The sequence below is a fragment of the Patagioenas fasciata genome, chromosome 9, assembly GCF_037038585.1.
Source record: "Patagioenas fasciata isolate bPatFas1 chromosome 9, bPatFas1.hap1, whole genome shotgun sequence".
Classification (NCBI taxonomy): domain Eukaryota; kingdom Metazoa; phylum Chordata; class Aves; order Columbiformes; family Columbidae; genus Patagioenas; species Patagioenas fasciata.
Window position 1 is genome coordinate 18,426,478 of NC_092528.1, and position 16,520 is coordinate 18,442,997.

General features: G+C 38.6%; 1 protein-coding gene across 4 annotated transcripts in view; it reads left to right on the forward strand.

The window, feature by feature from the left end:
* The window catches only part of ACAP2 (ArfGAP with coiled-coil, ankyrin repeat and PH domains 2), a 64,551-nt gene that overhangs the window by 2,325 nt on the left and 45,706 nt on the right, over nucleotides 1-16,520 (forward strand). For all 4 annotated transcript variants that reach the window (XM_071812549.1, XM_071812550.1, XM_065844301.2 and 1 more), the window contains exon 2: nucleotides 14,571-14,628. In XM_071812549.1, the coding sequence (XP_071668650.1) occupies nucleotides 14,571-14,628 (58 nt within the window). The remainder of the gene's footprint in view (nucleotides 1-14,570; nucleotides 14,629-16,520) is intronic.

A 16,520-nucleotide genomic window follows, 5' to 3' on the forward strand; every position in this document is an offset into this window, starting at 1 on the left:
AATCATTTGATGCTACCAAAATATTCTCCAAACCTTTAACTGATGATAGGAAGTGGTTAAGTTTGTGAAGTAAAAATCCTGTAGTATGTCTGAAACAAGTTCTTATCTTTCATTTTTAGTCATTAGTATTTGCTGTTATAAATTGGGTCATTCTGAGCGTTCATATGCATTACCTAAACAAAATACTAGAAACCTTCTAAATGAAGTTTAGTATGGTAGCTTTATGAAGGGCTGGTAGAGATGCTGGTGTAGAGCAAGGTCATTACGAGTCCTGCCGTTCTTGCAGGGAGCAGTGTGATCATAAAGCACCTTCCTGTGCCATGTTCCTTATCTTATAGCAAAGCAGAGCTGCAGTTTTCTCCTGACCTTGCTGAGCCAGTGGGTGTAGTCTGTCCTTCCCATCAGTGCACCTGTTGGAGCAGTTAAATAAACCTGTTGGGAGGCATATAGTGTATAGAAATGTCATAGTTTACTTTCTTATAGTCATGGGGAAAACTGGGAGGACATGGGTGAATCAGAGTTCATGAATCACCAAACCCCTGTTTTCACAGGGAGGTATTTAAGTCTTTTGAAACATGCTGCTACATACACCTTCAGACACATGGCTTTCTTGCTTATCTCTCTCAGAAGTTCATGTTGATCTCTTTTGGCTTTGAGATGTAATGGCGAATCTCATAGTTACCCAAGTCAAAGAAATAGAGGTTTGCTTGCTTGAAACACATATGAAGGAAGCATGGGCTGTTGCTGTTGAGTTGCTGATATGTGATTAGATAATAATGATTAGATTATATTAGATTAGATAATAAAGATTCACTTCCAAAGTATGGTGGGTTATTTTATATTAAGACAAGCCATCCCACCCCCCCAACCCCCCAATAGATAAATAAATATTTGAATTATAAAACTTGAAGCATATGATCTGATACACCGTACCAGATCAGTTTGGGCTTGGAATCATGAGATTTAGAAGCTGATTTTCAAAAGGGTAATGGAAAAGGCTGTGAATTAAGGCACATTTTTACCTATTTGCAATAATGTCTTTTCAAAACCTACTTTGAAAATAATCTCCCTGAAATCACATGCTCTTCTTTCATGACTCCCTCGCTTAAAGCCTGGATGGACCAAAGATGTAGCAAGGAAATGCAGCTGCATTTCTCCTGCAGTGTGTTGATGACTTCCTATCAAATGAAGAAGTTGCCTGGGGAGGGGCCTTGGAGAAGTTCTTGAGTAGTAACAAAGGAACTGTGCTGGCAAGTTCTAGGTATATAATCAGGAATTCCTGGAGTGGTTTTTTGATATGCAAATAGTATTATGAAATAATATTTTCTCCTTATCTTTAAACAATGAGAATTTCAGTTTCAGAATTTAATGGAAGAGGCTTTTATATTGATGTTTCATTTTCATTTTTTCATCTTGTAACTAAAGCACATTTTATCCTAATGAGTGAGGTATGCACTGTAGCAGCCACATGGATCACTCTGAACCTAAATCTGTAGAAAGAAGCAACTTGAAGTGATGTGGAAATACATCTGCTGTAAGTAACAGTCAACAGTCTTGATAAACAACAAATAATAGAAAAAGCAAAGTTCTGTTGCTTGCAATGTGTGCAATTGTAAGAACTCTGGAAAAAAACTCTAGTCTGTTCCAATCTTTAAAAAAAGAAAGTAAAAAGCTGTGTATTTTTGAGATCAGTTCTTTGTTCTTATCTGTTGCTCTTGCTGAAGTATTTTTTGTATTCTATTTTATCTTCACCTCCTGAGACCCCAGCTGCAGAACAGATGATGGATGAATGAGACAGATGAAAGATAATAAATGAAACTGTTGCCAGTTACTGTTTTTAGTAAAAGTATATAATGGATAGTTTCTGGGTAGAACTGGTGGTTATAGTGTATTCCCTTCAAAGGGACTTGTCTGAGGAGTCTTCTGTGTAGACTGAGCTGAAACTGCTGTGTGCAGCAGGCGGGCAGAGCCAGCCTGGCTTCTCCTGGCCATTGCCTCCTGTGGGTGTTTGGTTTCTTCTCCTGTGACTTTGACCCTGGTCTATCTAAACAGGCCCAGCTGAGGTGTGCTTATGCTTGTGTAGGGGATGCAAGCTGAATAGGGCACTCATGACATTTCATGGCTTTCTAGCTTTATGGATTTTTTTTCCTCTTTTTTTCAGTATCGTGTGACCAAAGTTTAGTCACTAAGCATCTGTTTCCCAGGTAACAGGAAGTGTTTTGTCGCTTGAAAATAAGAGTAATATGAGAAAGTGACTAATTTAACCAGTCAGGAATAGGTTCTGTTCAGCAGTCAGAGAAATTAGCTTATTTGCCTAACCCATATACTTTGGTCTGCTTATTACTTTCTGAAGAAACCGTAGAAATCAGAGCATCACTGACCTTGTCCCTCTGTGTGTGACTGCCTGCATGTCCAGTGCTGCAGGGCAGCTGAGCCCTGACCTGCGGGTTCAGCAGCTAAACCCCTCTCGTTCAGCCTGAACTTAATCTGTGTCTGGTTTTAGTACCCTTGAAATCACTGAGACAGCTCATGAGTAAACACAACCACTTTTAAGGTGTTAAGGGGTTCATCACCAAGAACTGTCTATATACAAAAATCTGTTTGCTTTGCTTAGAGTTACCCCGCTGTAGTAGGAAGAATTTCCGAAGAAATGTTTGGTCTGAGCTTTCTGCCCTTGGTGTTTGAGACTGAAAAGCAAGTTTGTAACTTACTTGGCAAGACAGGGTGGAAAGTATTGCAGAAGAACAGAAAAAGATACTGTAAGTCAAAGGAGAAAGCTGCCAAACATTTGTTGTAAGTTTGCGTTTACCATTTTTCATACTTAGGTGGTTGTGTTTATAATTTGCAGTATGTGATTACACATCAGCCATGAAAATTGCTGTTCTGCAGAGTTGTGGAGGACAATCAGAGTGGGACAACGGCGAGTTACACGTGTACATCTCAGCCCGTACTGCTAGGGGTCTGATGGAAGTAGTTAAGCTGAGTGCTTCTAGATTTCTAATTCTTTGCTTTTGTGGATATTACAGTGAACATGCTGTTCTACTCAGTCTGTAGTCAATGGTTTATTTATTTTTATGTCTGTGACTACATCTTTCAAATGGACCTTAAGAAAATAATTGACCTAAGGAAAGGGGAATGTATTGGAAGATAGGACTTGGTGTTAAAGCATTGTCTTCTAGGGTAATCATATTAAATAGTTTTTATTGAAGATCCCTCTGAAATACATTTCATCAAAATATCTCTCACTGAAATCTTTTAAAGCCTTCTCAAATTTAATAGTGAGTTGTTACAATCCTTCCTAATGGAGATTGGAGAAATGTTTCCTGAAATCAGGTTGTCTTGATTAGATTAGTGCACCTAAATTGTTTTAATTAAAAAAAAAAATAGTTGGCTGTCATAATTATGTCTTAGAGAGATTAATGGTGATTCTGACTCTTTGATTATGATTTATGTTAAGTTACAGCAAACAAAAATCTTAACTGTATTTCAGATTGCTAATGGGAATTTAAAATGTTAACTTCCTTGGTTTTGGTCTTTTAAAGTTTTTATCTGAGAATGTTCAAACTACAGCCCCTGAGAAGAGAGCTTACAGTGGAAGTAGTAACAAAATCTGCTACCTATCATAATGTTGCTGTAGCACAGCAGCAGATCGATTGCTGAAGAAATGATATTAAAAAAACCTGTGCAACTGACCTTTAATGAGTACTTACAGGATTAGATGGACAGGTTATTTATTCATGTGTTTGTGCACAATGTAACTAATAATACAAGCTCTTAGAGTCATTCAGGTTTTAAATATAGATTTGGAGAGGTTTGGTTCTTTAGCCTGGAGTGTCTCATTTATGTTGGTTAAGCACATCACATGTCATTACATTAAGAACTAAAGTTATGGAGATGATAGCTTTATATTTTTCATGGGGGGTGGGGGGATATCAGTGTTAAAATCTCTGGAAAGCAGAGTTTGTTAATAGAGTATTCATTAGGAAGGTGGCAACTAGAAAAACAGAAATCCTGTCCATCTTGGGCTCGATGGGCTTGAATAGCTTTGTTTTTTCCTGTATGCATCTGTGAAATTGTTGGCCACTGAACAGCAAATGTGCTGATTTAGCTACATTAGCAGCGTTCTGTGATCTTTTTTCTGGCTTAGCTTCTTGACAACCTTGTACTCAGAATTGTGTTATTTAGAGTCAGAGTTTTTCCTGTTCTTACTTCATGTGGTAAACTATATCACTTAAATCATTGGTGGATTTTTACTATAGTAAAAAGACCCCAAGCAAACTCCATCCTGATAAACTGCTTTTGGAGAAAAAAGGAAAAGATCTGATTTTCATTAATGATTACATAAATGTTCCTACTGAAATTATGGTTTACAGAGTCAAGAACCCTTTGCTGTGGTCTTGATGCAGGCCTCTCTGGCTGAATCAATTAGCTTAGGATTTCAAGGAGATGCAAATGCAGAATTGTCTTGAGGGAGTAAAAACAAACAAAACACACAAGCAAACAACAAAAAAATGAAAACAAAACCAAAAACAACATCAAACAAAAAAAAGCTCAACCCTTTGTTTACTAAATGTTATATCTTACAGTGCCTTATGTTTACGTGGACAGGAAATATAAGAATAAATTCTGACTAGTTTTCTTTATTCCTTGTATATGCAGAATTCAGTTTAAAAACATGTATAGAGGTTTAAACTGTGTAAATGTATTTGTGATCTTTCTGAGCAGATTCTGTGCTATTTGTTCGGAAACTCGGATATCCCTGTGAGTTTAGGTAATAACTCAGGTGGTTGGCTTTTTGATAGTGGCAGATTTGTAACAAAAATAATGGCAAAAGAAGCTGTCTGCAGAGGAAGACCATTATGAAGAAATACAGATTAACATGTGGACTGTAACATTATTTTAATATCTGCAGGAGTTTTCTATACTTCTCTCTATGACAATATAGAGCCTAGTTTTGTTGCCACTCTTTCATATGAGTAAATGATTAGATCAAGAATGCGACAAATAGTAGATATTGTTATTATGATCAGAAACTAAACTATTTTAAGCAGTTCACTGAAGGCTAAAACATTGTTTTGTCTTCCTGATGATCTCTTCAAGAAGAGTCCTTGCATATTTGGCAAAATAATTACTTTATAGTTAACATGTACATTGTGAATATTAAAAGCAGTCAGGTCTCAGACCTGGAATAAATCAGTTGTTTTGTTTTGATGCACTGTAAATAATTTATACCTGTGTAGAAGAAAAATCTAACTTATGGGATGATGTCCTGTATAGATTTTCAAACTGACATGACACAAGAATAGACTAGGAAAATAATTTGCTGCAAAACAGTCCTTTCAAGTGTTTTATGACAATTTTGTATGAATAAACATAAGGTAGAGCTAGGGATCAGTTCACTCAATGTGATTTTGAAGTTTCTAAGCTTCCAAAATGTATTTTTGTATTCTAAGCTGGATAGAATATGAAGAGAAATTGGAGAAGCTGTATGTAGTGAAATGTGTTCCATCTGACAAAAAGGAAAAAAAAATATGTGGAAGAGAATTCCAGATTTCTATCTTTCTGGGTGCCAGATGTTACTTTAAGTAGAAACACACGTATATCAAACACACTCAACATTTCTGTGCATTTTAAATATTCCAGTCTTCAGTTATTTCTGATGCTGTAATTATTTTTGAAAGTATGTATAACTTTTGTAATGCTATAGGTCATGTAGCAGGTTTTCGTGTAGTGATTAGAGTGATGTTCTGTGATCGCCGTGTGCATGGAGTTCAGTCTCTTCGCCCAGGCATTATTACACGTGGCATTATTACAATATCATTGGCTTTATGTAGTGTGCTGTTGCTAATATACTTTAGGTTTTCTTCTAAGCCAGATTTTAGGCTTAGGCTTCTTCAAATCTTAATGAAGATTAGCAGTTGTATCCCAGGTGCCTCTCGATTTGTTTCAGCCATATGTGTCAGGAAATGGTGTGTTTCTCTTCTGTCGTTTCCAAAGGTGATGTAGGTGACATACTTGGATAATCTATGTGTAGGTGTCAGTATTTGATCAGACATGCTACAAAAACAGAAGGAAAGTATTGACTTTGCTGGCCAGGGTTGCTATTGAGGATAAAAACTGTTTAAGATGACTGAGGAATCTCTTTTCATTGAGGATACATTTTCTGGCTGAATTTCTGTGTTGCTAAATTAGATTCTGTTTCAAAACTACGTGTGTGTGGACATCTCTTTACAGGTTTCTTCTCAAGAAGAATCTCCAATATAAGGTGTAAGATTTTAAAGTTACTCCTAAGTTCCTGGAGTTCTTTCTTTTTTCAAGTATTTGAGTTTGAAGATTACATATACCTCTGTATTTCATCCTACTTGATTTATCCCAAAACTAATGATGAAAAATGGCAAGAGGAAATGTTACATGTGCCTACTATTACAAAATATCCACTTTATTGTAATTATCGATTTTGCAAGATTTTGTTTGAAAATCTTGGTGTTTAATTTGAGATGAGAAACCGTTAATATGTAATTAAATGTGAGCTTCTGTTTGGTTGAGAAGTAGCTTACCTGCAATTAGCATTGGTAGATGAATGAAAGCCCAGGGTCTTTAAAATCTCCTTATGGCTAAAAATAGTGGGAGAATAGATACTGAATGTACCCAAAGAGTATCTAAACCTTTACCAGGGCTGTGGGTGTACCATATGCATTTTTTAGTTTTTATTTTGTACTATTCAAAATGCTTATTTTTTAATAGATTGCACATTATCATTTGGGAGGGATGAAGAGGAAAGGAGACTGGCTTTTTCAAATGTGAAAACAGTAAATTTGAGGAAAACAGTACACTGTATTTCTTCTAACTGTAATAGGTTTAAGTTAGAAACCAAGGAAATTATGAAAAGGGACAGAAGTTGCCTTATTTTTCTGAAATCAAAGCAAACGCAAGACTCATATTGAGATTATATGATATCTGTAAATAATTTTCTTTGGTTAATTACAGGGTACTCTGTTCCTCAGTTGCCTCTACTTTGTAGGAGGTTTTCTGAACAGGTGTTTAATTCTTGTGGTATCAGTTCTGAACATATTGATACTGAGAATCCTGTACTGGGGGGATCTAGTGATATTTGCTGTGTTCTTCAAGCCCTGCCACTCTGTCTTCTATATTGGCTGCATTTGAGGTACATAAGGGGTGTCTTTCCAAATCAGGAATTCATTTCTTCATTCTTCCCCAGGTTGTTATAACTTTTAAAAGAAAGGTTGACATGACTCCTTAGCATCTAACTAGGAACTCCGGATCTTGAAGTAAATAGGGCATAGCATTTAGATGGAGGGATGTCCTGTCTTGTATCCTTTGCAGTTGGTTGGTCATGGTTATATTTATGGTTCTACTTCCTGGCTTTAAGACATATTTGAGTTTTCAAGCATTAAAGTCCTTCATTCCTTCTGCTGCTTCTTTGTTCAAGCTCCTGGGCAGTTGCTGAGTTTAAAAAGATTAAAGAAGTCCTATTATATTTGCAAGTCTTCAGCAATTAGTTTCTTGAGCTTGCCTCTGCTGCCCTTCTTTTTGTTGCATCATCTCGATACTATAGTCGTATGGAATTATCTGATAGTAAGGACTCATAAAAAGTTTGACTCATTCTTGAGTTGTGCAGGATAGGTATTGTGATGTGTTGCGTTCTTATCCAAGTTTACACTTAGCAATGTAGTCAGCTTCTTGCCTGTGAAGCTTTGATGGTCACCATTGTGTCCCAGTCTCGTTAACAGCTGTCTCATAATGAACAAAACATTGAAGTTGAAAGATGAAGAAAATCCTGCTTATCAGAATCTTCGTGGAAAAAAAGAGCTGCTAATTTCCTATTTAGGCGTACTAATTGTTGGGCCCTCCTGGGCTAAAAAAAGCTTAGGGAAAAAATATTAGGCAAAACTATTGGGAAAAGAACACTGTTGGACATTTCTGGCAACTTACTGCAAAAGAGGAGTGAGAGAAAAAGCTTGAGAATTCAGTGCCAGCAGGTAGCACAGATGTCCTTACAGACTGCGTATGATACATTAAATGCTGCCACAAGTTCAGTGGTAATCAGTTTGACTTTCAGCCATGTATCTTGAATGCAAAAGAACTTGTTCCTTTTTGAAGACTGATTTATTTATAATGTTCATTATCTTTTGAGCCATGTCTTGCAGTAAAGAACAAATCAAGTGAAGCATGCATCTTAAAGGGATTTGTCCTGTTTCTTTGCTTATTATGTCAAAGACCAAATGCATTACTAAGGTAGAAATAAACTTGGTAGATGAAGACCTTAACTGGTACCTACAAGCATGGGTTTTCTTTTTTTAATGATTGAGTTCTATAAATACTCCTGTCTTATTTCATGTGCTTATTTTGTAAGAGGGCAAGTCTGACCTGTGAGGAATAGAAGAATGGTTCTTCTGATATTGGAGACTCTATTCTTGTCTCTTCTCTACAAATACAGTTATTGCTTGTTGTGGGCCTCAGAAAACTTGGTTTATTCATCAGCACAATAATCTTCAGTTCAGGAAGTTCATTTCCGTATTTCAATCCACCACGTTCATACAAAATCTCTAGGATTTTGGGGTGGAGGTGAAGTGAATGTCACACTTCTGATTCAGAGTCCTACTGTTCAGGTTGTGCAGCTTTTCCAAGCTATTGATAAACTGTTTTGTGGCAGTGACTGAAGAATGAATAATGTGAGGGGTGCAAGCATGACTGAGGAAGTTCATCTTGGCATGTCAGGGAGCATTCATCATCTGTTCCTCAGCATGGACGGGCTCTCTGCCAGCAGGGAAAAATCTCTGCAGTGCCAAACCAGGACTTGAATGGGCTCTGTGACAGGCTGCAACAGCGTTCTTGCTTCCAACCATATTCATGGTTATGACACATAAGTTATAAAACTCTTTTTGTATGTGTCTGTGCTGCTATCTGAGGTTATTAGGCCACATTGTTCAGTATATGACCTCTTTGTCCCTCAATGTGTCATGTTTCTTTTTTAATCTGTGGTTGTTTGATACCATTGTACAGGTACCAAATGTACTCGGTGTTAGCTTGTTGGTTAAGATGCCTCTAGATACCTTTTTATATCTAACTATAGAAGAAAGAAATCAAATGAAGTACATGGAGATTGGAAGGAGCAGTTGATGTGCTGGAGGGCAGATCTGCCATTCAGAAGGGCCTCAGCAAGGTGGAGGAAAGCACTGGTAGAAACCTCATGAAGTTAAACCCAGACAAATGTGAAGACTTCTTCTGAAACGGAACAGCCCCATGCAGCTGTCCTGGTAAATGGGGACCTTTGGGGACCTTTGTGTCCTGGTGAACAGCAAATGACCATCTGTCCTGTGCAGTGGTGAAAACTGGCAGTGTAATGGGCTGCATTAGCAAGAGCGTAGCTGGCAAGTTGAGGGAAGAGGTGATTATCCTGTATTTAGCAGTCATGAGGCTAAGTCTGGAGTGCTGTGACCAATTTGGGGCCCTGCCAGTACAAGAAAGATATTACCAAAATGAAGCATGTGCAGCTAAAGGCAATTGGAATGGAGTATGTGGAATTCAAGGAGAGAATAAGGACAGTGGACTTCTTCAGGCTAAGGGGCTCATGGGTCTAACTGATGTCTTCAGTTCCTCGGTAGGAGGCTACAGAGTTCAGGCAATAGGTGTAAGTGTGAGGTTTTGGTTTTAGGTGCATAGTAGTAAGAGATTATGATCAAACGTTGTAGCAACACAGATGACATGCACTGAGGGTTAAGTATGGACAGGTTGCCCAGAAAGGCTATGTTTCTTTTGTCCTCCATTTTCATACAAAGTGGAGAGCATCAGGAGTTTTGGTTATAAAGTAATTACAACTTGTTTTGGGTAGAACAGCATCATCAAATGATTCCCTTTTTAGTCTTTTTGCCATAGCTGCATTATGTTACAGTCTCTTGTAGGTGAAACGTGTTGATTCTTCAGGCTTTTGTAGCAAAGGGGGACAGACAGGGTATGGAGGTTTGAAGCATTTCTCCAGTAGAACTGTTTACTTCTTAGTTGATGGTATTGCTATTTTGTCTGTTCTGTGACCTTCACAATAGTTTTCTATTTAGAGGACCTTGCTGTCAACATTGTATTTCTCTGTACAGTGGTATTCCTCGTGGTGGTGTGTGTGTTCCCCCGGCCTGACTTTACCCTCAGCAGTTAGCCTGTGGCTGTTTCTAAACTAACCTGCGAGCAGTTTCTCAGAATCTGAAGTGTGTTACCAAGGTGCAGCTGCTGTTGAGGTGTGTGTGTGAATATGTATAGATATATCTCAGGCCAATTAGGTGAGCAAATATAGCGTCCTGTATGGTATACCTGGAGTTTAATTTGTCTTTGCATCATAATTACAGCTTGTAGTCCATCCTGAGATTAACATCTACTGTTTTGTTTGGTTTTTTTTCTGTCTGGCACCTTATGTGCTCTTTCAGAGAGGAGATGACATTTCTGTAAATCAACAGGTTCATATCCTTATCTTGCACTTCTGAACCACATCCTATTTCCAGTTTTTCACATTTAGTTGCATTTTTTTTTCAAGTTGTTTTTAAGGTATTTTGAAGTTATCTTGCTTTGAAGTATCACATATCATAATAAGAAACTCATTTACTACTATTTCCCTCTGTCACTGAGGCTGCTGAATGCAGTTGCTGTCAGGTGTGGTCCATAAGCAACTCCACTACTTGATTTTGTTTGTCAGATAATTGGCATCAAAAGGATTAGGAGTCACTATCTTGCTAATCTTTTAATCTGAATCTGGACAGCATTTTCCCATGAAATACGGGGAAAATACTTTATTATTGGCCTTTAATATTATGAATATTTTTTTTATATAAGGACATGCAAATTCTACAATTAACAATAATTAGTTGTCAGTTATCCACAGCACCTTTGACTTCTCTAATTTGTTGTTTGTCAGCATCTAATTCATAACAACTACTGATTCCAGCCTCCTTGCTTTCAGGAATGCAGTCAAAAAATCCAAGCTATACCATGGCAATGAGTGAAAGACCAAAGGCAGGATGTGACTTCGATGGCAGTTAGATACCGTTTGAAGAATATCTGGCTTTAAAAACATTGACTATTACCACCTTTTACACTGTAGGAGTAACCAGGCCAAGCAGACACATGACTGCGGCCGCAGCGTGCTCAGCATTGCGGTCAGCAGTGTGTAGTGGTTTAGTCCAGACTATTTCCTTAACATATGTCTGCAGCTCATGGCCCAGGAGTGACTGATTGCCTTTCTAGAGGAGAGTTTAGCTGTCATCTTTGATGGGTTCCTGGGATTCCTGGAGTCTCATAGCACCTAAACCTGGAAGCACGTTTTTCGCTGGTTGCTTAAGGTGCGCTCTGTGATGGACACCAGGGAGTTCAGCTTTCCATCGTCATATGCTGGGCTGGGTAGCCGGTGACGTTATCCTCCTATTAAAAGGCTGCTAAGTCAGGCCTTGAGTTTTCTTCCATCATCTCCTATATTCCTTCTGCATTGTAACTGCGGCTGTGCAGGGAGCTGTATCTGGCGAACTGAACTGTGTTTTAGGAGTGGGGTGGAGAAGAGGAGGAACAGCAGAGGAGAGAAACATTCCCGAGAGTCCTCGTTACGCAGCATGAAGAGTAGGGGAGACTGCTCATTTATAAAAGTTGTCCTCCACCCGTAAGCAGCTGTTCTGATTTTGTGTGTTGCCATGTAGTGTTTGAACATCTCGTGAAGCCACAGATGTTTGACTTTAATTTGTATACTGAGTCAGAGTTGGTCCTTTTTCCTAGTGCCAGAGCCTTCTGGCGCAGATTGCCTTGATGCAAACTCTGCTTCCAGCTCCCACTGCACTAAGGAGCAACATTTTTGGTCCATGTCAGGTCTGGCACTTGGTCCTCAGTTTCTTTTTGATCACTTCCTGTGTTTATAGCTGGAGATTAAGTCTTGGCTGTGGACATGAGATTTACTCAGAATTATTACAATTTTCTGTGAATATTAAGTAATTCCTGATGCAGATGTTTTAGAGAGAGAAATGCACCTTTGTATTCTGTGGCTTCAAAAAGTATTAAATTAAGAAAAACAAGGATAGTATTAACATAGCACAGCTCAGATAAGCTATTCTTCGTGTGTTCCCTAACCCAGTATGAAAAACAATTTTTGTGACTAGAAGGATACCTTCATGTTAATACATTATTAGATATATGTATCTGTATTCTGATAGTCTGAGGGCATCCTCTCATTTCGTGTGCTTGTAATCCAGTGTTGGTCTGATACTGTGAACATGTTTGCATGAAAATCATGTTTCGACTCTTTTTTTTTTTTAATGATGGAAACAGAGCAAGTAGCCAGTTGAAGTAGGAGTTGAAATGGGGTTTGGCTGGAACCCAACAGCCATTTGATCCATATCCAGCTGTTGAGCCCAAATGTGCCTTCTCTCCATCCTGGAGTGGTGGGAAATGGCCCCGAGAACCAGCCGGTGCTTCAGGGCCTGTGGTCGCTCATGGCTGATCTGCCGTCAGTTGGGTGCTGTGTGTCTCCCTTCTCCCATGGTATCTCTTTCTGCTTTGCTTTATACTTCTTTCTTGACCTGCCCCCTATCTTTTCAGTCTTTCGATGTTTTGTTGTTACTTTTCTTTCATTTGAGCTTATTATCTCTTAAAATTCCGCCCCCTCCCCCGGAATACAGCTTTAATTACTGAGCAGATGTGTTTTCTTTGTTCTGCCTGCTCTAACTGCCTTTATCTCCCATTCTTCATCTTGGATCTTAGACTTTTTAGCTCATTAAGTCCTGTGGAGCTAGAACTCTTTGCTAGTTAAAGACAGTAAAAAAAAAAGTTCTTATCAGATCTTGCTGCAGTTCTGTAAACAAGCTACTTAATCATGCTTTTATGTTAATGCCAAAGAAACAAATAAAAATTGGTTGCACTGTGATTATAAACAAGTGAATACCAAATTGCAGTCTAGATATGGAGATACTTTTCCTTCCTTTCTGTGTTTATTTTTTGTGTGTGTGTTTTTATTTGGTGTTTTGTTTGTTTTTAGTTCTCTCTGAAACAAGATTTAACTCTAGAGACTTAAATGAAAGTTTATAATTTATGGAAGAAAATAAAGAAAGTAAAAGAAAGTTTGATATTGCCTGAAAGCCTTCATGGTCTGAAGCTAGAGAAGAGGCAGAAGCTGAAATGTAATTCTGCAGGAATGTGCTTAGATATAAAACCTAGGATGTAACTGTGGGAATGCATTTAGATACAAAAACTGGAATGCAACTATGTGTTAGTGAAATCTGCAAAATCTGGGAATGTCATGCTCAGTGTTTGAGAACTTCAGGCAATTGGCAGTGCTTGTCAGAACTATTCTTGTAAAAACTGCCTTTCCAGAGTTCAGAGCCTGATCCAGTCTTTCTTTGTGTTTTTGTTCTTGGCTTGAACTCACGTGAACTAAACAGAATTAGCAAGGGACAGTAAAGCTGTGGTTCTGTGACCTCTCCCTTCAGCAGTAAAGCTGGCTCAAGAAATTCCTGCTCCAAATCGTATTTCCCTGCCTGTCTCACTTTTGCCAGGAAGAGCGTTTTGCAGGAGTGAAATCTATCAGATCCAATATTCAAAAAAAGCGTTACAGAACACTTCCTATTAGTTCTGTGTTTCCCAGGACGGTGTGCTACTGGTGAGCAGTGTGGGTCTGTGACCAGTCCTGCTGGAATGACTGGAGGAATGAGGTGCCCTGTGCTGGGAGCAGGGGATGGGAATACAGCTGTTCCTCCCGACCGCGGTGTCATGTGAAATCCCGGCCTCGCTGAGCAAATTTGTGCCGTGTAGCACTGGTTGCCAGAAATCAGTACATTCAAGCTGTCCGGGCATTAGTCTGAAACAACAATGTTCATGAACTCTCTGAACAAAGTGTCATCCTTTCTTAGTCTGCTGTTTCTTAAGGTAGCAATAGGCAAGGAAGGAAGCATCAAAGGAAACACCAGCTCTCTAGCCTAAAATGTATGCTTCAGAAACACATTATGAAAGCAACTTTTACTGCCATGTAAAATTTGACTGGCCTGAAAAGGTGGAACCAATCCAGACTGGAGACAAAGCATATGAACAAGTGTGCCATCTGAACTTACTGCTAAGTCAATTGGCTCATGACAAATGCAATATTTTTCGTAATCCCATTGCAGTGTGGTTCATTTAATAGCTGTGGGTGTGCTGGTTTGAGTCATGAGAGTCACTAAAAGAATTACTTATGAAATTTTGTTTCAGACTTTCAGTTTCTTTCCTTTGTTATTACCTTCAAATATACAGACTATTTGCTATACGGCAATAGAGGAAACCTGTTTCAACGGAACAAATGTTAAGATTAACAAAATTTCCTTTCAGATCTTTATTACTAAGCTATATATTTTATCAGTATTTGTCTGATGATATAGTTTTTCCTCTTGCTGTCAAACTTGCTGTAATTCGTGTAGGTCTGTGCTGGTTTGTAGTTTAAATTTAAATGAAAATGATGGCAATAAATGGGTTACATTAATGTGTCACTGCCCCTTCTCCCCAGTCCCAAAGTATTTTTATAAAGTTTTACAGGAAAACATTTTTTAACCATGCAGGGCAGCTTTAGAAGAAGTAGAAGGAGATGTGACAGAACTGGAACTGAAACTTGACAAGGTAAGCTTTTTTAATCCAACAGTGCCAGTTGTGGAAAATATAAAAAGATGTGTTTAGGTTCTGTTTCAGAGTTCGCAGCTGGGAAGCAGCCATGGCCGAGCAAACGAGTCTGGGTCAAGTGCACAGCAGGACCCCAGGGGCCCAGCCTCAGCAGCAGTGTCCGTGTGAACTGAGCTGATTTCCCCAGCTGGGGGTTTGGGTTGTGCAAGGCCCTCCTGCCCCTCTGGCCCCTCACCCTCATGTGATCACCCTGCAGTGGGAGCCACATGTGAACTCATTCAGCTTTCATGTGATTTAATAGTCAGGGGTTGGCTATCCCTGCACTTAGAGCTTGTGTTCTACGACAGCTGCGTACTGTGAGCACATCTGGATACTCAGTTTTTAGGGATTTTCAAGTCAATGCTTTCTGTCTTAGGTAGTTTGTGGCACAGTCGCAGCAGGGTAGGGGGTGGTGTGTATGTATATATATATGTACACACTTCCTTCTGGAGGACTTAAATACTGTAAAATTCATGCTGCTTTTTTATGCTTTGTGCATGTGTATAAATTGGTTTATGTAGCATTTTTATGTAGCATTTTATTGGTTTCCTAGCCAGTAGTGTTTGGAGGCTTTTGTTATTTCTTTGATAGTATTTTGGGGGTGACTTATTTTTATTTTACATGTGTAGAAAGTCTCCTTTCCTTAGCTTTTTATGCTAAACATTCAGAATTATTTTTTGTCTGCATTCTGATGTGGTGAGCAGATGTCATTTGTTCACCTCCTTAGCTACTTTTTGAATACAAAGCTTTGTTCCTGCAGCTGTGAGCTGGCTGCAGAAAGATAAAGACGAATAAAGTCAGTGTTAAGTCTGAAGGCTTTTTGTTATTTCTTGTAATAATATTTCTAGCTTTTGCTGTTAATAATGTAACCACTTGCTCTATCAAAATAAGTTTATGATACTTAATTTTGATTTGGTCTGAATTTTGGTGAGACTACTGGCTGTAGGGGTGGTAAACCTGTTTTGGTAGTTTAAACCATATAATTATTTAAAGGATATGCAAAATCTGTCTTAGAAGTTTGTGTTTTCCACCAGTCGAAAACAATCATTTTTGGGGACTTCACAAATTCCTAAGGGACATCATTCAGGGCCTTACCCCCCAGGCTCTTGCAGGTGGCTAGTGCCAAATTTACCATTCTGTCATGTAAAAGCTATAACTGTAGTATTACTCTTTGCCCTGACGCAGTATACTAGTACTCTTAAAAACATTCAAACCCACTTGCTGCCCTGACAAGCAAGCAAGTACACTAGGTAAGTATTTAAGCAGTTTAATTCTAATGTCCAGTGTAAGTCATCTAATATAGTGCTTAAGTTAAAAGTCAAGCTTTTTGTGTGAGCTGAAGTAACTGTGGCCTGAGGATAATGATGTGTCTAGACCTGGCTGACAACTTTTTTTGCTCAGTTATTCATACTCAACTTAGTTTTATAGTCCCACAGTTGTGACTTTGAGCTACATTATCTGCATTTTTTCCCCTCTGGAAGAAAGGACACTGGGCCACTGGCTGCAGGGTTGTGAACCGTAACGAGAAGTGAAGGAACAAAAGCATCATGTTCGTAGTGACTTTTTTTTTTCTGTCCATTGTTCAAACAACCTGATCATTCATCAGAATGAGGGACATGATGCTCACATTTCTTTTTTTTCCTAAGAGGATCTCAGTCAACATAAAAATTACTGGGCAAATAAGGCAAGAAGGTCACTTGGGTGGTTTCTTGCCCCAGCACAGGAAGAAGTACTTCTGTGTTGTTCTAAAATAAAATGTATCTGACATCCTTGAAAAATCCTTCAGAGAAGAAGATTCAATCTTCTGATTTTATTTTTGGTTTGGTTTAGGGTGGGGAACTCAATTATAATTT